The 21735-nt window shown below is 44.8% G+C and overlaps 1 protein-coding gene across 1 annotated transcript in view; it reads left to right on the top strand.

Annotated features, from left to right (window-relative positions):
• Nucleotides 1-21735, top strand: part of LOC106571079 (synapse differentiation-inducing gene protein 1-like) — a 100869-nt gene that overhangs the window by 1559 nt on the left and 77575 nt on the right. The window contains exon 2 of the mRNA XM_014143746.2: nucleotides 19325-19922. Within this exon, the coding sequence (XP_013999221.1) occupies nucleotides 19413-19922 (510 nt within the window). The 5' untranslated portion in view covers nucleotides 19325-19412. The remainder of the gene's footprint in view (nucleotides 1-19324; nucleotides 19923-21735) is intronic.

The raw sequence follows: 21735 nt of genomic DNA, 5'->3' as shown, positions 1-21735 counted from the left end.
TCTTAAGTGAACTACTCACAAGATGATTAATTAATTCTTATCAGAGAAGTGGCGGAGACAGAATCAAAAGAGTACAGTTTTGTTGGAGCACTGTTCAGTTCCGTATCTCTCTCTCTCGTGTGTGTCGCCAAGAGGAAATCAGAGGAGAGCTATAGTCAGGTTGTATCAGCAGGAGTCAGGCGTGTTAATGGCTGGGACTACAGTGGACAGCTGCTGCAGCAACACACACACACACACACACACACACACACACACACACAAACCTCCGATATACTTCCAGTGAATGGAAGGATGCTTCTCACTCAAAATGAAAAGCAGCACTATACAGAAATAACCGTCTTCTCTCAGATCTCTCTGTGTCTCTGTCTCGGTCTATCTCGCTGTGTCTGTCTGTCTGTCTGTCTGTCTGTCTGTCTGTCTGTCTGTCTGTCTGTCTGTCTGTCTGTCTGTCTGTCTGTCTGTCTGTCTGTCTGTCTGTCTGTCTGTCTGTCTGTCTGTCTGTCTGTCTGTCTGTCTGTCTGTGTCTCTATCTGCATCTCTCTGCCTCTCTCTGCCTCTCTGTCTCTCTCTGTGTCTCTCTGTGTCTCTCTGTGTCTCTATATGTCTCTCTATGTCTCTCTGTGTCGTGTGTGTGTTTAATATGCTAGTCTGCATTGTACAGGAATCTGAGACAGTGATGATCGCTCCTGATAACACAGTTAGAAAGGATTAGGGCCTAGTGGACATAGTGTTGATGACATAGTGTTGATGACATAGTGTTGATGACATTGTGTTGATAACATAGTGTTGATGACATAGTGTTGATGACATTGTGTTGATGACATAGTGTTGATAGCATAGTGTTGTGATGACATAGTATTGATGACATAGTGTTGATGACATTGTGTTGATGACATTGTGTTGATGACATAGTGTTGATGACATTGTGTTGATGACATTGCGTTGATGACATAGTGTTGATGACATTGTGTTGATGACATTGTGTTGATGACATAGTGTTGATGACATAGTATTGATGACATTGTGTTGATGACATTGTGTTGATGACATTGTGTTGATGACATAGTGTTGATGACTTTGTGTTGATGACATTGTGTTGATGACATAGTGTTGATGACATAGTGTTGATGACATTGTGTTGATGACATAGTGTTGATGACATAGTGTTGATGACATTGTGTTGATTACTTTGTGTTGATTACTTTGTGTTGGCAGTTTCCTTTGATGGTGGTGGTAGTTATTAATACGATCAATCTACAGTACAGTCCCCATTCCATTACACACATCTGTGTTTGTTAACAGGTAAGATCATACTGTATGACTACAGTGGTATTTTAATAAGGGGATAGGAGAGCAGTAAGAGAACCATTTAGGAAGACGATTCATGTGCTTGATTCAGGTTCTTTACCATTGGCATAGGAGCAGTACAGAGAACCGTTTAGGATGAAGATGATTCATGAAGAATTGGGTTTAGAATAACACCTGCCACATGAGACTAGTCAAGCTCTTCTTCATTTTCTTCTTCTTCTCTAGTCTAGCTCTTCTTCTTCTTCTTCTTCTTCTTCTCTAGTCTAGCTCTTCTTCTTCTTCTTCTCTAGTCTAGCTCTTCTTCTTCTCTCTAGTCTAGCTCTTCTTCTTCTTCTCTAGTCTAGCTCTTCTTCTTCTTCTTCTCTAGTCTAGCTCTTCTTCTTCTCTAGTCTAGCTCTTCTTCTTCTTCTCTCTAGTCTAGCTCTTCTTCTTCTTCTCTAGTCTAGCTCTTCTTCTTCTTCTCTAGTCTAGCTCTTCTTCTTCTTCTTCTTCTTCTCTAGTCTAGCTCTTCTTCTTCTTCTCTCTAGTCTAGCTCTTCTTCTTCTTCTTCTCTAGTCTAGCTCTTCTTCTTCTTCTTATCTCTAGTCTAGCTCTTCTTCTCTAGTCTAGCTCTTCTTCTTCTTCTCTCTAGTCTAGCTCTTCTTCTTCTTCTCTAGTCTAGCTCTTCTTCTTCTTCTCTAGTCTAGCTCTTCTTCTTCTTCTCTCTAGTCTAGCTCTTCTTCTCTAGTCTAGCTCTTCTTCTTCTTCTCTCTAGTCTAGCTCTTCTTCTTCTTCTTCTCTAGTCTAGCTCTTCTTCTTCTCTAGTCTAGCTCTTCTTCTTCTTCTTCTTCTTCTCTACTCTAGCTCTTCTTCTTCTTCTCTAGTCTATCTCTTATTCTTCTCTCTAGTCTAGCTCTTCTTCTTCTCTAGTCTAGCTCTGCTTCTTCTTCTTCTCTAGTCTAGCTCTTCTTCTTCTCTAGTCTAGCTCTTCTTCTTCTCTAGTCTAGCTCTTCTTCTTCTCTAGTCTAGCTCTTCTTCTTCACTAGTCTAGCTCTTCTTCTTCTTCACTAGTCTAGCTCTTCTTCTTCTTCACTAGTCTAGCTCTTCTTCTTCTTCTTCTTCCTCCTCTGTTTGTTGCACATGTATTATATCTTACCATTGCGTCACAGCTTCACGGTAGAATACTGATTGCTCAGTCATAGCTAGAGAGAGAAAGAATTTAGCTGTCTGTCTTCATCGTCGTGGCAGCAGGATAAAGCAGGCCTGGAAAAACAGCCCTGACCGATAAGACACATCGGTATTCTAATGCATCTTCAACGGCTGGCCTTGGGGCTGGGCTGATAATGCCTGCCCTCGCTTGCTGAGGTCAGTTTCTTGATTGGCAGCAGGCTGACACAAGGAAATGTTTCCTGGCTGGCTGCTGCCTGCTGTCTAATAGGGTTGTAGCCCGTAGCACACGGCAGCCCTGTATCAATATGTATCAGCCCTGCTAGTGGAGTGTACAGGGTGAGTGGCCATAGCCCCACTTGTACAGACGACATGCTGCTTACAGGTGGAGGTGGAAGCTGTTGTGTTCTCATCAGCCACCATTTACCCCCAGGGCCATGTCAGAAAACACAACAGCACCCAGGCTACACAAACAGTGCATTCGGAAAGTTTTTAAACCCCTTGACTTTTTCCACATTTTGTTGTGTTACAGCCTTATTCAAAAAAATGTAATCTACACAATATAATGTATTTATAAAAGATTTACATTTACATTTTACATTTTAGTCATTTAGCAGACGCTCTTATCCAGAGCAACTTACAGTAGTGAATGCATACATTTCATACAATTTCATACATTGTTTTTTTTTCTGTGCTGGCCCCCCGTGGGAATCGAACCCACAACCCTGGCGTTGCAAACACCATGCTCTACCAACTGAGCTACAGGGAAGGCTGCCTTCAGCTCATCTGCAATGTAGAGACCGGTGTGTCTGTTGTCCCTTGTGTCTGTGCTCTTGTAGAATACTGGTTGAGGGGTGGAGATGATGTAGTTCATTATTCCTTGCCCACAAACATTCGACCACCCATCAGAGATGATCGCAATACAGTCTGCTTTTTCTATGATTTGCTTGACCTTCACTTGAACTCTGTTGAACTCTGCATCCAGCAAATTAGTAGATAAAAAGATCCCCACAGCATAATGCTGTCACCACCATGCTTCACCGTAGGGATGGTGCCAGGTTTCCTCCAGATGTGATGCTTGGCATTCAGGCCAAAAAGTTCAATCTTGGTTTCCTCAGATCAGAGAATCTTGTTTCTCTTGGTCTGAGAGTCTTTCGGTGCCCTTTGGCAAACTCCAAGCGGGTTGTCATGTGCTTTTTACTGAGGAGTGGTTTCTGTCTGGCCACTCTGTAATAAAGGCCTGATTGGTGGAGTGCTGCAGAGATGGTTGTCTTTCTGGAAGGTTCTCCCATCTCCAGAGAGGAACTCTAGAGCTCTGTCAGAGTGACCATCGGGTTTTCGGTTACCTCCCTGACCAAGGCCCTTCTCCCCAGATTGCTCAGTTTGGCTGGGCGGCCAGCTGTAGGAAGAGTCTTGGTGGTTCAAAACGTATTCCATTTAAGAATGATAGAGGCCACTGTGTTCTCGGGGACCTTCAATGATGCTGAAATGTTTTGGTACCCTTTCCCAGATCTGTGCCTAGACACAAACCTATCTCGGAGCTCTACGGACAATTTCTTCGACCTCATGACTTGGTTTTTGCTCTCACATGCACTGACATCTGTGGGACCTTATATAGATAGGTGTGTGCCTTTCCAAATCATGTTCAATCAATTTAATTTACCACAGGTGGACTGCAATCAAGTTGTAGAAACATCTCAAGGATGATCAATGAAAAAAGGATGCACCTGAGCTCAATTTCATGCCTCATAGCAAAGGGTCTGAATACTTATGCAAATAAGGTATTTCTGGGCTTTGTCATTATGGGGTATTGTGTGTAGATTGCTGAGATTTTTGTTGTTGTTTTAATCGATTTTAGAATAAGGCTGTAACGTAACAAAATGTGGAAAAAATCATGGGGTCTGAATAATTTCCAAAGGCACTGTCTCTGTCTCCTGCTCTGTCTCCCACTCTGTCTCTCTTCATCTATCATTCTCTCTGCCCCCAACACACAATTGTGTCCTATATCAGCCAGCCTCCCTTCACACAACTCAGTTCCACCCATCAGCCAGCCTCCCTTCACAGAGCACAGCACAGCTCCATCCATCAGCCAGCCTCCCTTCACACAACTCAGTTCCACCCATCAGCCAGCCTCCCTTCACAGAGCACAGCACAGCTCCATCCATCAGCCAGCCTCCCTTCACACAACTCAGTTTCACCCATCAGCCAGCCTCCCTTCACAGAGCACAGCACAGCTCCATCCATCAGCCAGCCTCCCTTCACACAACTCAGCTCCATCCATCAGCCAGCCTCCTTTCACACAACTCAGCTCCATCCATCAGCCATCCTCCCTTCATACAACTCAGCTCCATCCATCAGCCAGCCTCCCTTCATACAACTCAGCTCCAACCATCAGCCATCCTCCCTTCATACAACTCAGCTCCATCCATCGGCCAGCCTCCCTTCACACATCTCAGCTCCAACCATCAGCCAGCCTCCCTTCACACATCTCAGCTCCAACCATCAGCCATCCTCCCTTCATACAACTCAGTTCCATCCATTCATGCCTAAACCATAAACCTTCATTTCTTCCACTGACGTTTAGGCTTCTGTGCTATCCCAAACTGATTTCACACATCACTGGGAGGTAATAGAATAGAGATAAAGTTGATGTCAATGGATAGTTCTGTAAGACACACACACACACACACACACACACACACACACACACACACACACACACACACACACACACACACACACACACACACACACACACACACACACACACACACACAAACAAAGCTGATGTCGATGGCTAGCTCTGTAACACTTCTGTAACAGTTGATTCGAGTTACAGTGACAGAAATATATCTAACACTGAGTATGAATGGTTTTTTCAGATGTGTGAAAAGGGAGGTTTGGGCTGCCTGGATCCTGCCAGTAGACTAATCCGTCTCCAAAATGACTCCCTATTCCATACAGAGTGCACAGCTTTAGACCAGAGCCCTATTCCATACAGAGTGCACAGCTTTAGACCAGAGCCCTATTCCATACAGAGTGCACAGCTTTAGACCAGAGCCCTATTCCATACAGGGTGCAATGCTTTAGACCAGAGGCCTATTCCATACAGAGTGCAATGCTTTAGACCAGAGCCCTATTCCATACAGAGTGCAATGCTTTAGACCAGAGGCCTATTCCATACAGAGTGCACAGCTTTAGACCAGAGCCCTATTCCATACAGAGTGCAATGCTTTAGACCAGAGCCCTATTCCATACAGAGTGCAATGCTTTAGACCAGAGCCCTATTCCATACAGAGTGCACAGCTTTAGACCAGAGCCCTATTCCATACAGGGTGCAATGCTTTAGACCAGAGCCCTATTCCATACAGAGTGCAATGCTTTAGACCAGAGCCCTATTCCATACAGAGTGCAATGCTTTAGACCAGAGGCCTATTCCATACAGAGTGCAATGCTTTAGACCAGAGCCCTATTCCATACAGAGTGCAATGCTTTAGACCAGAGGCCTATTCCATACAGAGTGCAATGCTTTAGACCAGAGCCCTATTCCATACAGAGTGCAATGCTTTAGACCAGAGCCCTATTCCATACAGAGTGCAATGCTTTAGACCAGAGCCCTATTCCATACAGAGTGCAATGCTTTAGACCAGAGCCCTATTCCTGCTGGATCCATGATGAGGAGGAAGAGGGAGACATGATGATGAGGAGGAAGAGGGAGACATGATGATGAGGAGGAAGAGGGAGACATGATGATGAGGAGGAAAAGGGAGACATGATAAGGAGGAGGAAGAGGGAGACATGATGAGGAGGAGGAAGAGGGAACCAAGATGATGAGGAAGAGTGAACCATGATGATGAGGAAGAGGGAACCATGATGATGAGGAGGAAGAGGGAGACATGATGATGAGGAGGAAGTGGAACCATGATGAGGAGGAAGAGGGAACCAAGATGATGAGGAGGAAGAGGGAGACATGATGAGGAGGAAGAGGGAACCATGATGATGAGGAAGAAGAGGAGCCATGATGATGAAGGGGAAGAGGAAACCATGATGAGGAGGAAGAGGGAGACATGATGATGAGGAAGAAGAGGAACCAAGATGATGAGGAGGAAGAGGGAACCATGATGATGAGGAAGAGGGAGACATGATGATGAGGAAGAAGAGGAACCAAGATGATGGGGAGGAAGAGGGAGACATGATGAGGAGGAGGAAGAGGGAACCATGATGATGAGGAGGAAGAGGGAACCAAGATGATGAGGAGGAAGAGGGAGACATGATGAGGAGGAAGAGGGAACCATGATGAAGAGGAAGAAGAGGAGCCATGATGATGAAGGTGAAGAGGAAACCATGATGAGGAGGAAGAGGGAGACATGATGATGAGGAAGAAGAGGAACCAAGATGATGAGGAGGAAGAGGGAACCATGATGATGAGGAAGAGGGAGACATGATGATGAGGAAGAAGAGGAACCAAGATGATGGGGAGGAAGAGGGAGACATGATGAGGAGGAGGAAGAGGGAACCATGATGATGAGGAGGAAGAGGGAACCATTATGAGGAAGAGGGAACCATGATGATGAGGAGGCAGAGGGAGACATGATGATGAGGAGGAAGAGGGAGACATGATGAGGAGGAGGAAGAGGGAGACATGATGAGGAGGAGGAAGAGGGAACCATGATGATGAGGAGGAAGAGGGAGACGTGATGATGAGGAGGAAGAGGGAGACGTGATGATGAGGAGGAAGAGGGAACCAAGATGATGAGGAGGATGAGGGAGACATGATGATGAGGAGGAAGAGGGAACCATGATGATGAGGAGGAAGAGGGAACCATGATGAGGAAGAGGGAACCAAGATGATGAGGAGGAAGAGGGAGACATGACGATGAGGAGGAGAGGGAGACATGACGATGAGGAGGAAGAGGGAAACATGATGAGGAGGAGGAAGAGGGAACCAAGATTATGAGGAAGAGGGAACCAAGATGATGAGGAGGACGAGGTATCCATGACGATGAGGAGGAAGAGGGAACCAAGATGATGAGGAGGAAGGGGAACCATGATGAGGAGGAAGAGGGATTCATGACGATGATGAGGAAGGGGAAACCATGATGAGGAGGAAGGGGAACCATAATGAGGAGGAAGAGAATGGGACAGTAGAACGAAGAAAGAATGGGACAGTAGACTGAGGAAAGAATGGGACAGTAGACTGAGGAAAGAATGGGACAGTAGACTGAGGAAAGAATGGGTCAGTAGACTGAGGAAAGAATTGGATAGTAGACCGAAGAAAGAATGGGACAGTAGACCGAAGAAAGAATGGAACAGTAGACCGAAGAAAGGATGGGACAGTAGGCCGAAGAAAGAATGGGACAGTAGATCGAAGAAAGAATGGGACAGTAGAACGAAGAAAGAATGGGACAGTAGACTGAGGAAAGAATGGGACAGTATACCGAAGAAAGAATGGGACAGTATACCGAAGAAAGAATGGGACAATAGACCGAAGAAAGATTGGGACAGTATCCCGAAGAAAGAATGGGACAGTATACCGAAGAAAGAATGGGACAGTATACCGAAGAAAGAATGGGACAGTAGCCGAAGAAAGAATAGGACAGTAGTCTGAAGAAAGAATGGGACAGTAGACCGAAGAAAGATTGGGACAGTTGACCGAAGAAAGAATGGGACAGTAGACCGAAGAAAGAATGGGACAGTAGACTGGGGAAAGAATTGGACAGTAGACCGAAGAAAGAATTGGACAGTAGACCGAAGAAAGAATCGGACAGTAGACCGAAGAAAGAATGGGACAGTAGAACAATGAAAGATTGGGACAGTAGACTGAGGAAAGAGTGGGACAGTAGACCGAAGAAAGAATGGGATGGGACAATGTGTGTGTCTAGAGACTGGTATAAAGGTAGCTTCAGAAAGGAAGGAATGAGGCATAACAACACCAGCAAGGCGAGACAAAGCTAATCCAGGAGGGACCCCTGAGGAGCGTGTTGTGTTCAGGCATGCCCCAGTGCATCCTGGGAGCATGGACCTGCTGGTTTATTCATGGGGGGTGAACTATGTCGAACCCAGTGAGGGGTGAGGAGGGAGGTGCGAGGGAGAGAGGGAAGGAGGGTGAAAGGAGCGAGGGGAGAGGGGGAGAGGAGGAGGTGAGGAGACGAGGAAAGGAGAGGGAGAGAGGGGGAGACGGGGAGTGGGGAGCGAAGCAGGAGCGGGAAGTTGCAAGCCACTGGCTTAGAAAACCAATGGCACAGAATGATGTATCGCCTGGGGTTTAGAGGTTACTGAAGACAGCAGCCATCCAGGAGAGAGGATCCACTTAGGTCTCTAAGCCGAGAGAGACAAAGTGTGTGTGGAGAGAGAGAGAGAGAGAGAGAGAGAGAGAGAGAGAGAGAGAGAGATGGGGGAGAGACAGAGAGAGACAGACAGAGAGAGAGAGGGGAGGGGGAAAGACAGAGAGAGAGAGAGACAGACAGAGAGAGAGACAGACAGACAGACAGACATACAGACAGAAAGATGGGGGCAGGGACAATAGGAGAGCCACTTGGGACTGAAAACCAATAGAGCAAGAAAAGGAGGGATAGTGAGCTGGTAGTGTTCCAAGGCTGTAGTGAATGAGACATGGATGAAACCCTGGGTTTAGAAGGTCACTGGAAACATAATCCATCTTCTCCTTAGTTGATCATTCTACAGTGACTGGCTGCTCCAGTTTCTTGCAGCCAGCCAGCCAGCCAGCCAGCCAGCCAAGCAGGCCAGGCTTGACCTGCCCCACATTCCCTTACTTCACCATCTCCTGTCTGTCTATGGCAGCTACATGTATACCACAGTATGCATTGCCAACATGGTATCATTTAAAACTTTTTTTTTTCTTTTTCTTTTTTAGCATCACAGAAAGTGAAACGATAAGTGTCCTTTGACACAAATCAATACATAAATGCTAAGTTGTGGAAGAACATGTTTTTGTGCCACAGCACCTCGGTATTGGTTTTTGAACCACAGTATTCTCAGCATTAGACCTCATTCTCAGTATTAATGATCGTGTTACTTCTCATTGGCCAGTTGCTTGATTTTTGTGATTTGCAAAGCACTTTTATTTTAGTGATCCAGCCAGACAGGAAGGCCAATGGGTCAACACCACTGGAAATAATCTGCACTTTATCAGATTACATGTAATCAGATTAATCAAATCAAGGTTAGGAGGTGCAAGGCCCACTGCAACACTCATAGTGCATACACAAATCAAATCACATTTGCCACCACACACACACACACACACACACACACACACACACACACACACACACACACACACACACACACACACACACACACACACACAAAACACACCATCTCCCTGGATAGCTCCAGTACAGGCGGTGCCATCTCCTAGGTTACCTGTGCATAGTATGGATATCGAAGCCCATTGATGACAACAACATTATTCTAAGAATAAAAAGGCCCAGACAGGAGCATACACAGAGCGGACAAACCATTAGGAACACCTGCTCTTTCCGTGACATAGACTGACCAGGTGAAAGCTATGATCCGCTATTGATGTCACTTGTTAAATCCACTTCAATCAGTGTAGATGAAGGGAAGGAGACAGGTTAAAGAAGGATTTTTAAGCTTTGAGATAATTGAAACATGGATTGTGTATGGTTTTCCATTCAGAGGGTGAACGGGCAAGACAAAAATATTTAAGTGCCTTTGAACGGGGTATGGTTGTAGGTGCCAGATGCACCGGTTTGAGTGTGTCAAGAACTGCATCGGTTTAGTAGATAATAAGAAAAGATGATCTGTATTTACCTGACTGAGAAGGAATATAATATATATTATTTACAGGAAACTCATTCAACTATCTTAAATGAAGTTGTGTGGGAAAAGGACTGGCCGGGAGAAATATACACCACCATCCAAAAGTTTGGGGTCATTTAGGAATATCATCTTTTTTTTAAAGAAAAGCTCATTTCTGATCAATTATATGTTATTTTAATGGACAAAAAAAAAAGTGCTTTTCTTTCAAAAACAAGGGCATTTCTAAGTGACCCCAACATTTTTGAACGGCAGTGTATGTGCCTGGAAAAACAATTCCCACCATAATGACGATCTAAATTATAATCAATTAATTAATCTCATAAATGTTATTAGAGCTACAGACACATACAAAGAAAATATACACACATTAAATCCTATACACAGAGACCCAGACATAATTGTTAAACAGAACAGCTTCAATACACCTTGGCATAGATTCTACAAGTGTCTGGAACTCTATTGGAGGGATGCGACACCATTCTTCCACGGGAAATGCCATAATTTGGTGTTTCGGTGGTGGTGGTGGTGGAAAACGCTCCAGAATCTCCCATGAGTGTTCAATTGGGTTGAGATCTGAGGTGTAATTTTTTACTGAAACCATTTTCTGTTTTAAGAACCGAACGAAAGCAAACGGAACGAAATTGCAAGGGACCTACCTGAATTTGTCCTAAAGAAAGTCTCGTTTGCATTTTCCGTTTGTTGTAAATGGTTTCTGAGGCAAATGTTTTGCAACAGAATCGGCGTAATGACTACACCCCTGATGACTAAGACACACACACACACAAACACACACACACTTTAAACCTCCTATGCTCCTTAGAGACCCTTTTCCAAGTCACTGAGATCTCTTTTTCTAGCCATGGTAGGCAGAATAATGGTCAACTGGGCATACATGACCCTAAGCGTGATGGAAAGTTAATTGCTTAATTAATACACTAAGGAACCACACCTATGTGGAAGCACCTGCTTTCGATATACATTGTAAACCTCATTTACTCAAGTGTTTCCTTTATTTTGCCAGTTACCTGTACTGAATACATTTAGACAACTTTAATGTATGTATGTTCCTGGGTGAACCATCGTTATCCTAATGATCAAATCGTCTGCAACAGGTGTAGACTTTACCGATAATTCTAATGATCCGATCTGCTGGTGAGTCTGATAATGAGCTTGGCGTGTGTGTGTGTGTGTCTGTGTGTGTTGCTAGAGGTTTGTGGTCTGCAAACCTCAAAGAGCATGCACTTGCTTCTCAGATTATATTTTACGTCTCAGATGGTATTTTAGCGTCTCAGATGGTATTTTAGCGTCTCAGATGGTATTTTAGCATCTCAGATGTGCGCGTGCAACCTGCAGACTTTAGTTGGTCTCCTGTATCGTGTGAGTCAGTAGCTTTGTTCTAGGGTGTCAGTGTGCTACGCACATACTCTGGTCCAGGGCGTTATGTTAACCACTGTTGCTTGTGCAGCTAGCTAGCTACTACACTAGCTCTAGTACATACTAACTCTATTACAGACTTGCTAACTAGTACACACTACCTAGTACACACTAACTAGCTAGTAATAGTTAGTACAAGACTAGCTAGTACACACTACCTAGCTAGTACAACACTAGCTAGTACACACTACCTAGCTATTACACACTAGCTAGCTAGTACACACTAGCTAGCTAGTACACACTAGCTAGTACAACACTAGCTAGTACACAGTAACTAGCACACACTAACTAGCTAGTACACTACCTAGATAGTACACTTCAAGCTAGCTAGTACACACTAACTAGCTAGTACTAGTTAGTACAACACTAGCTAGTACACACTAACTAGCTAGTACACTACCTAGCTAGTACACTTCAAGCTAGCTAGTACACTTCAAGCTAGCTAGTACACACTAGCTAGCTAGTACACACTAGCTAGCTAGTACACACTATCTAGCTAGTACTAGTTAGTACAACACTAGCTAGTACACACTAACTAGCTAGTACACTACCTAGCTAGTACACTTCAAGCTAGCTAGTACACACTATCTAGCTAGTACTAGTTAGTACAACACTAGCTAGTACACACTAACTAGCTAGTACACTACCTAGCTAGTATACTACTTAGCTAGTACACTTCAAGCTAGCTAGTACACACTAGCTAGCTAGTACACACTATCTAGCTAGTACTAGTTAGTACAACACTAGCTAGTACACACTAACTAGCTAGTACACTACCTAGCTAGTACACTTCAAGCTAGCTAGTACACACTATCTAGCTAGTACTAGTTAGTACAACACTAGCTAGTACACAGTAACTAGCACACACTAACTAGCTAGTACACTACCTAGATAGTACACTTCAAGCTAGCTAGTACACACTAACTAGCTAGTACTAGTTAGTACAACACTAGCTAGTACACACTAACTAGCTAGTACACTACCTAGCTAGTACACTTCAAGCTAGCTAGTACACTTCAAGCTAGCTAGTACACACTAGCTAGCTAGTACACACTAGCTAGCTAGTACACACTATCTAGCTAGTACTAGTTAGTACAACACTAGCTAGTACACACTAACTAGCTAGTACACTACCTAGCTAGTACACTTCAAGCTAGCTAGTACACACTATCTAGCTAGTACTAGTTAGTACAACACTAGCTAGTACACACTAACTAGCTAGTACACTACCTAGCTAGTATACTACCTAGCTAGTACACTTCAAGCTAGCTAGTACACACTAGCTAGCTAGTACACACTATCTAGCTAGTACTAGTTAGTACAACACTAGCTAGTACACACTACCTAGCTAGTACACACTAGCTAGTACACACTAGCTAGTACAATACTAGCTCTAGTACAACACTAGCTAGTACACACTAACTAGCTAGTACACTACCTAGCTAGTACACTTCAAGCTAGCTAGTACACACTAGCTAGTACTAACTAGCTAGTATACACTAACTAGCTAGTACAACACTAGCTTCACTAGTACAACACTAGCTTCACTAGTACAACACTAGCTTCACTAGTACAACACTTGCTCTAGTTCAGACTAGCTAGCTATTACAGACTAGCTAGGTATTACAGACTAGCTAGCTATTACAGACTAGCTAGCTATTACAGACTAGCTAGCTATTACAGACTAGCTAGTATAACACTTGCTTCACTAGTACAACACTTGCTCTAGTAGAGTGTCTGTGGCGTCAGAAGGTATCTGCCAGATCCTATTGAAGGCTTCAGGCAGAAAGCCTCAGTGAGTGATAGCATCCATCCTCCTCCTCCTTCGTTGTGTTGCATTGTTCTCTCTGTTTTGTAAGCAGGCTAAACAAGCCTTAACAATGAGTACACCAGTATCTGTGGGGAGGGAGGCAAACGCACACACGCACGCACACACACACACACAAGAGAGAACACAAACACACCTTGCCCTAGTGTTTAATTAAAATGTCTGTATTTTCTACAGAGCATGCAGATTAAGCTGGTTCCAGGAGATGGGCTTTGTGTGTGTGTGCGTGTGCGTGTGCGTGTGTGTGTGTGTGTTGGTTATTCTTTCCTTGTGGGAACCTAAAACACCCAAAAGTCCCCACAAGGAATGTAAAACAAGGAAAATGATCCCTCGTCGGAACATTTCCCACATCCCCATGAGGACAAATGCTATTTTAAGTTTAGGGGTTAGGGTTAGGGTTACAGTTAGGGTTAGAATTAGGGCTAGGGTAAGGGGTTAGTGGTTAGGGTTAAGAATTAGGTTTAGGGTTTGGGTTAAGGTTATGGGTTAAGATTAGGGTTAGTAAGGGTAATGGTTAGAGTTAGGTTTAGTATTAACGGTTAGGGAAAATAAGATTTTGAATGGAAATTCATTTTAGTTCCCCAAGAGAACAGAAGAACATAACATGTGTGTGCGTGTGTGTCTGCATGTGTGTGTGTGTGTGTGTGTGTGTGTGTGTGTGTGTGTGTGTGTGTGTGTGTGTGTGTGTGTGTGTGTGTGTGTGTGTGTGTGTGTGTGTGTGTCTGCATGTGTGTGTGAGTGTGTGTGGCTGTCTGCACATTCGTACCTGTGAGTGTTGAGTTTAACTGCAGAATCAGATGTTTGTCCGCTACAAGACCATGGTGATTGCCTACGGGGCTGTGAAGGGAACGGCACCTCCATACCTTCAGGCTCTGATCAGGCCCTACACCCAAACAAGGGCACTGCGTTCATCCACCTCTGGCCTGCTGGCCCCCCTACCTCTGAGGAAGCACAGTTCCCGCTCAGCCCAGTCAAAACTGTTCGCTGCTCTGGCACCCCAATGGTGGAACAAGCTCCCTCACGACGCCAGGACAGCGGAGTCAATCACCACCTTCCGGAGACACCTGAAACCCCACCTCTTTAAGGAATACCTAGGATAGGATAAAGTAATCCTTCTAACCCCCCCCCTAAAAGATTTAGATGCACTATTGTAAAGTGGTTGTTCCACTGGATATCATAAGGTGAATGCACCAATTTGTAAGTCGCTCTGGATAAGAGCGTCTGCTAAATGACTTAAATGTAATGTAAATGTAAATGTAAACCCAAAGTCTACTGTCCATAGCTCCCAAGCTAAACCCTAGCCTACCGTCCACAACACCCTAACTAAACCCAAAGCCTACTGTCCATAGCTCCCTAGCTAAACCCTAGCCAACCGTCCTCAACACCCTAACTAAACCCAAAGCCTACTGTCCATAGCTCCCAAGCTAAACCCTAGCCTACCATCCACAACACCCTAACTAAACCCAAAGTCTACTGTCCATAGCTCCCAAGCTAAACCCTAGTCTACCGTCCACAACACCCTAACTAAACCCAAAGCCGACTGTCCATAGCTCCCTAGCTAAACCCTAGCCAACCGTCCTCAACACCCTAACTAAACCCAAAGCCTACTGTCCATAGCTCCCAAGCTAAACCCTAGCCTACCGTCCACAACACCCTAACTAAACCCAAAGTCTACTGTCCATAGCTCCCAAGCTAAACCCTAGCCTACCGTCCACAACACCCTAACTAAACCCAAAGCCGACTGTCCATAGCTCCCTAGCTAAACCCTAGTCTACCGTCCACAACACCCTAACTAAACCCAAAGCCTACTGTCCATAGCTCCCAAGCTAAACCCTAGCCTACCGTCCACAACACCCTAACTAAACCCAAAGCCTACTGTCCATAGCTCCCAAGCTAAACCCTAGCCTACCGTCCACAGTACCCTAACTAAACCCAAAGCCTACTGTCCATAGCTCCCAAGGTAAACCCTAGCCTACCGTCCACAGCACCCTAACTAAACCCAAAGTCTACTGTCCATAGCTCCCTAGCTAAACCCCAGCCTACCATCCACAGCACCCTAACTAAACCCAAAGTCTACTGTCCATAGCTTCCAAGCTAAACCCTAGCCTACCGTCCACAGCACCCTAACTATACCCAAAGTCTACTGTCCATAGCTCCCTAGCTAAACCCTAGCCTACCGTCCACAGCACCCTAACTAAACCCAAAGTCTACTGTCCATAGCTCCCAAGCTAAACCCTAGCCTACCGTCCACAACACCCTAACTAAACCCAAAGTCTACTGTCCATAGCTCCCTAGCTAAACCCTAGCCTACCGTCCACAACACCCTAACTAAACCCAAATTCTACTCTCCATAGCTCCCAAGCTAAACCCTAGCCTACCGTCCACAATGGTCTAGCTAAACCCAAAGCCTACTGTCCATAGCTCCCAAGCTAAACCCTAGCCTACCGTCCACAGCACCCTAACTAAACCCAAAGCCTACTGTCCATAGCTCCCAAGCTAAACCCTAGACTACCGTCCACAGTACCCTAACTAAACCCTATTCTACAGCTCCCTAGCTAAAACACTAGTCTACCATCCACCCTAACTAAACTCAAGCCTGACATCCACAACGGCCTTATTTAAACCCAAGTCTACTGTCCACAGCTCCCTAGCTAAACCCTAGGCTACTGTCCACCCTAGTTAATCCCAAGATTACCATCCACATCGCCTTGGCTAAACCCTAGCCTACCGTACACAATGGCCTAGCTAAACCCAAGTGTACCGTCCATAACACCCTAGGTTAGGGTTGCCAACTTTTTCACTACCAAATAAGAGACAAAAGGTCACATGCCAGTGCACGGTGCCACGGCGGTGTGGGTATGGTGTTGTGTGAATTAATATACAGTGTATATTCATATTCTTATTCAATTGGAAAGGCAAAACATTTCTATGTTCCATTTAGCCTATAGCTTTACTAAAACTGTATCATTATGTAAACTTATGTGAATAAACCTCAAAATAAATGATCAAAGAAATCACAATTTGGACCTTTACAGCAAAAAACAACAACTTTTCAAATGCAAACGAGGAAAAGAGGGGCATGAGTCACTCACCAAGTCTACATATTTTTTGCTGCTCTTGACTGATTCAAGCAGTCCTTTCTCCTCTTGCATAGCCAGAGAGAACTCATTACATGACAAGTCACCGTTCCCAGATGTTTGAAGTTCATTTTTGATCAGCTCTGTGCTGCATCTGTTTCTTGAGTGTGACCATTTAATGATCATCAGAGAGAAAGTCCTCTCCGCAAAGGCATTTGAGCCTGGCACACTGCGGACAAATGAGACAATCCTGAAAATGTTGATCAAATGTGCATTCCCTATGTTTTGGAAAACTGCCACCTACTTCTCACTGGTGGATTTTGTGGTATCCTGTCCGGCTTTCTGTATTTCCTCCCGGCTAGCATAAAACTCTTCATAGAGTTGGTCCATACTGACTGTCTCTGTCATTTTGAGGGCAATCACCAGCTGCTCCAGGTCAGTGAAGGAGAGCTCCGCATAGAGGCCGATCAGTTTCACCATTACATGTTCTGCTGAGAAATCAAACCACTAGTCAATGTATGTAATGACAGTGTCATAGAACGTCCTGTTGCTGCTTGGACCTTTGTGCCGACAATTGTTTGTCCATCAGCTGCTTGGTCTACTCAGAAAAAACTGTCCTGTTTCAACTGAAGCATCTTACATTTTGAACTTTTGGACTTCCTCGTAAACATCTGTGATGCAGAGCGTTGTTTCCTCCAGCTTTTTTACGAGTTGGTCATAAACACACCCCACTTTGTGGAAAAAGCACAGATAAATCTCAGCGGCTTCCGTTTTTTCTTCATACTCAAAAATACTATTCAGTGCCGCAGGACAGGTCTCCCTAAGGGACCTGAAGTATGATGTAAGAGCTGGCCAGCTTTGCAGGAGACGATCAACAGCTGGATGAAGAGAGCCATCGTGTGCAAACATGTCGCAGAATTTCACGCCACTCAGTGTCAACAAAGGCAACAAAAAAAAATGCACACAGTTCCTCTCTTCGGGAAGCGGATACTGATAAGTGGCTGTAGATCTGTAAAACAATTGTCTCAATATCCACTGACCGCTGATCGCAGCTGAGCTTGCAGGCATTATGAGCTATGTGAGCTGGGCAATTAGCTTTCAGAATGCGATTGTTGGCTCTGCTCAATAACTGGTAAACGGAGTGGTGTTTTCCAATTGTGTCAGTTTCCGCAGTAGACGTCACGAAGAATGCACCGATATTGCTAGCACTTTTAGCTAGCGTGGTCTTGTGCATTTCTGTGGATACATGCTGAGTTAGGTCATTCTCCCCTCCATGGCCAATTGAGAATTCCCTCGACGCATAAAGTACAGAAAGCTTTCATCGGGTCACCACTGACAGCCTTAACACATATCTTTATTGCCTCACATTGTTTGTTGTAGCTGCACAGTGTTTTCTATTTTGCATGTTTATCAATACTTCCTTGATATGCCAAACCGACCGAACAATAACAGAAATTACTTTGCAGGAATTGGCGCGTTTACACTATACTGTGATTGGATGAATATACGGGACAAGGGAGGTCCCGTATGGGACAAACCAATTTAGCCAAATATAAGGGACATCCCGGCTAATGCGGGACAGTTGGCAACCCTACCCTAGATAAACCTTAGACATCTATCTAACAGCTACCAGTAGATTAACAACTTGATTACATTCTTCTGGAAGTGTTAAATGCAGTGTTGTCTCTCAGTAACCCAGTGTATTGTGTTTACACCACTGCTTCACTGAGATGGAAAACTGAGTTTACTAACTTCTCTTATTTCCTCTCCTCTCTGCAGCTCTCATCCTGTTGAACACCATCAGTATCTGCCTCCTTCAGTGAGGTCCTCTTAAGCCACTTTCTGCCTCCTTATCCCAGCCACTTCCTTCTCCCCTCCACCCCTTCCTCCCTCCACAATGACCTAGCGAATCCCAAGCTTAATGTCCACAGCTCCCTAGCTAAACCCTAGCTTACGTCTACAAAGCCCTAGCTATACCCAAGTCTACTGTCCACAACACCCTTGCTAAACACAAGCCTACCGTCCACAATGCCCTATCTCAACCCTAAACTACCATTCAACCTAGCTAAACCCAAGCCTACCGTCCACAACGTCTAGGTAAACCCTAGTCTACTGTCCACAGCTCCCTAGCTAAACCCTAGCCTACCATTCACCCTAGCTAAACTCAAGCCTACTATCCACAATGCCCTTAGCTAAATCCAAGTCTACTGTCCACAACACCTTAGCTAAACCCAAGGCTACCATCTACAACACCCTAGCTAAACCAAAAGTCTTATGTCCACAATGCCCTAGCTAAACCCTACTTTCCACAGCTCCCTAGCTAAACCCAAGTCTACCGTCCACAACGCCCTAGCTAAACACTAGACTACTGTCAACTATGCCCTGTCTAAACCCTAGCCTACCGTCCACAATGGCCTAGCTAAACCCAAGTCTACCGTCCACAACGCCCTAGCTAAACACTAGACTACTGTCAACTATGCCCTGTCTAAACCCTAGCCTACCGTCCACAATGGCCTAGCTAAACCCAAGTCTACCGTCCACAACACCCTAGCTAAACCTTAGACATCTATCTAACACCTACCAGTAGACTAACAACTTGATTACATTCTTCTGGAAGTGTTAAATACAGTGTTGTCTCTCAATAGCCCAGTGTATTGTGTTTACACCACTGCTTCACTGAGATGGAAAACTGAGTTTACTAACTTCTCTTATTTCCTCTCTGCAGCTCTCATCCTGTTGAACACCATCAGTAGCTGCCACCTTCAGTGAGGTCCTCTTAAACCACTTCCACTGACCCCTGAACCCTCGTTGCCATGGAGAACATGAGTGAGCTCCAGAACCCGCTCCTGGACAAGAACAGCAAGCACGTCGTCAACGGTTACGGCGGCGACTTCCCTAACAACCAGTACCAGGAGAACATCATCAACTACTTAACCGGTGGCAACAGCGGAGAAGGAGGAGGTAACACTAACAACGGTACGGTGGCCCATGTGGGACACAACAACCCCAACGGCAAGACGAAAGCCCAACAACTCCTGGACGCCACATCCCTCCATCTGGCCGTCGAGGCCTTCTACAGGCCTAACTTTATCCTGTACAAGGAGGAAGGGGGAGGAGGTGGCGTCAAGTCCAAGGATTATAAGAGCGAGTGCTGCGAGACTACCTTCACAGAGAAGAAAGAGAAGGAGAGGGAGGCATCTGTCGCAGTGGAGACCCCCGGCAGCACAGAGGACCCTCAGGCCAAGCTGCTGGAAGAAGGAGACAATGTGAAGATACAGACTGTCTCCTACGAGGTGGAGGAGGAGGAGTATGTGGATTACGAGGTAAGGAAGAGGAAACACTCGGTTGTATCTCCCATAGTAGATTCAGAATTTATGAGCAGGTACGTGAGCATGCACCTGGGGAATTGCTGGAAGTGTGATAAGGGATTTGTGGTTTGGTAGAAAGTAGAAACCGCTGTGCCTCCATCCTCTCTAGCTCCTGTGTGTGCTGGCTGGGGGAGCAGTGGGATTGGTTAGGATTGAGGGGTAGACCAGAGAAGAAGGTAGTGGATTGGGAAGTGGTGCAGAGAAGCAGTTACCAGGTTAGGCAGTAGAGCAGAGAAGCAGGTACAAGGTTAGGCAGTAGAGCAGAGAAGCAGGTAGAAAGTTAGGCAGTAGAGCAGTGAAGCAGGTACCAGGTTAGGCAGTAGAGCAGAGAAGCAGGTACCAGGTTAGGCAGTAGAACAGAGAAGCAGGTACCAGGTTAGGCAGTAGAGCAGAGAAGCAGGTAACAGGTTAGGCAGTAGAACAGAGAAGCAGGTACCAGGTTAGGCAGTAGAGCAAAGAAGCAGGTACCAGGTTAGGCAGTAGAGCAGAGAAGCAGGTAGAAAGTTAGGCAGTAGAGCAGAGAAGCAGGTACCAGGTTAGGCAGTAGAGCAGAGAAGCAGGTACCAGGTTAGGCAGTAGAGCAGAGAAGCAGGTACCAGGTTAGGCAGTAGAATAGAGAAGCAGGTAGTAGGGATGTTGTAATGTTTTACAGTAAGGAAAGTAGTAATGTGAAGTATATTACAGCATTTCTGCTGTAAAGGAATATTACAGTATGAAGCAAGCAACTCTGGTGACAGGATAATGCTGTAAATTTACAGGGAAATTCTTCCTGAAATCTAAAAGAAAAATAATACATTTGTACATATATACAGTACCAGTCAAAAGTTTGGACACACCTACACATTCCATTTTTTTGTTGACATTTTTACTATTTTCTACATTGTAGAATAATAGTGAAGACATCAAAAACCATGAAATTTCACATTTGGAATCATGTACTAACCAAAAAATATTTATATTTGAGTTTCTTCAATGTGGCCCCTCTTTGCCTTGATGACAGCTTTTCACACTCTTGGCATTCCCTCAACCAGCTTCATGAGGTAGTCACCTGGAATACATTTCAATTAACAGGTGTGCCTTGTTTTGGGCTAGGGGGCAGTATTGACACGGCTGGATAAAAAACATACCCGATTTAATCTGGTTACCACTCCTACCCAGTAACTAGAATATGCATATACTTATTACATATGGATAGAAAACACCCTAAATTTTCTAAAACTGTTTGAATGGTGTCTGTGAGTATAACAGAACTCAAATGGCAGGTCAAAACCTGAGAGATTCCTTTACAGGAAGTGGCCTGTCTGACCATTTCTTGAACTTCTTTTCCATCTCTATCATTTACTAAGGATCTCTGCTCTAACGTGATTTTGTCCTCTGTTTGCCGAAAAGGAGATTCCCTGTCGGAATATTATCGCTTTTCTACGAGAAAAATGGCGTAAAAATTGATTTTAAACAGCGGTTGACATGCTTCGAAGTACGGTAATGGAATATTTAGAATTTTATTGTCACGAATTGCGCCATGCGCGCGACACTTCTTTACCATTTCGGATAGTGTCTGGAACGCACGAACAAAACGCCGCTATTCGGATATAACGATGGATTATTTTGGACCAAACCAACATTTGTTATTGAAGTAGACGTCCTGGGAGTGCATTCTGACGAAGACAACAAAAGGTAATCAAACTTTTATAATAGTAAATATGATTATGGTGAGTGCTAAACTTGCCGGGTGTCTAAATAGCGAGCCCGTGATGCCTGGGCTATGTAC

Source organism: Salmo salar, chromosome ssa15 (genome assembly GCF_905237065.1).
Source record: "Salmo salar chromosome ssa15, Ssal_v3.1, whole genome shotgun sequence".
NCBI classification, from domain to species: domain Eukaryota; kingdom Metazoa; phylum Chordata; class Actinopteri; order Salmoniformes; family Salmonidae; genus Salmo; species Salmo salar.
This window is presented reverse-complemented; position numbering and strand designations above follow the sequence as displayed.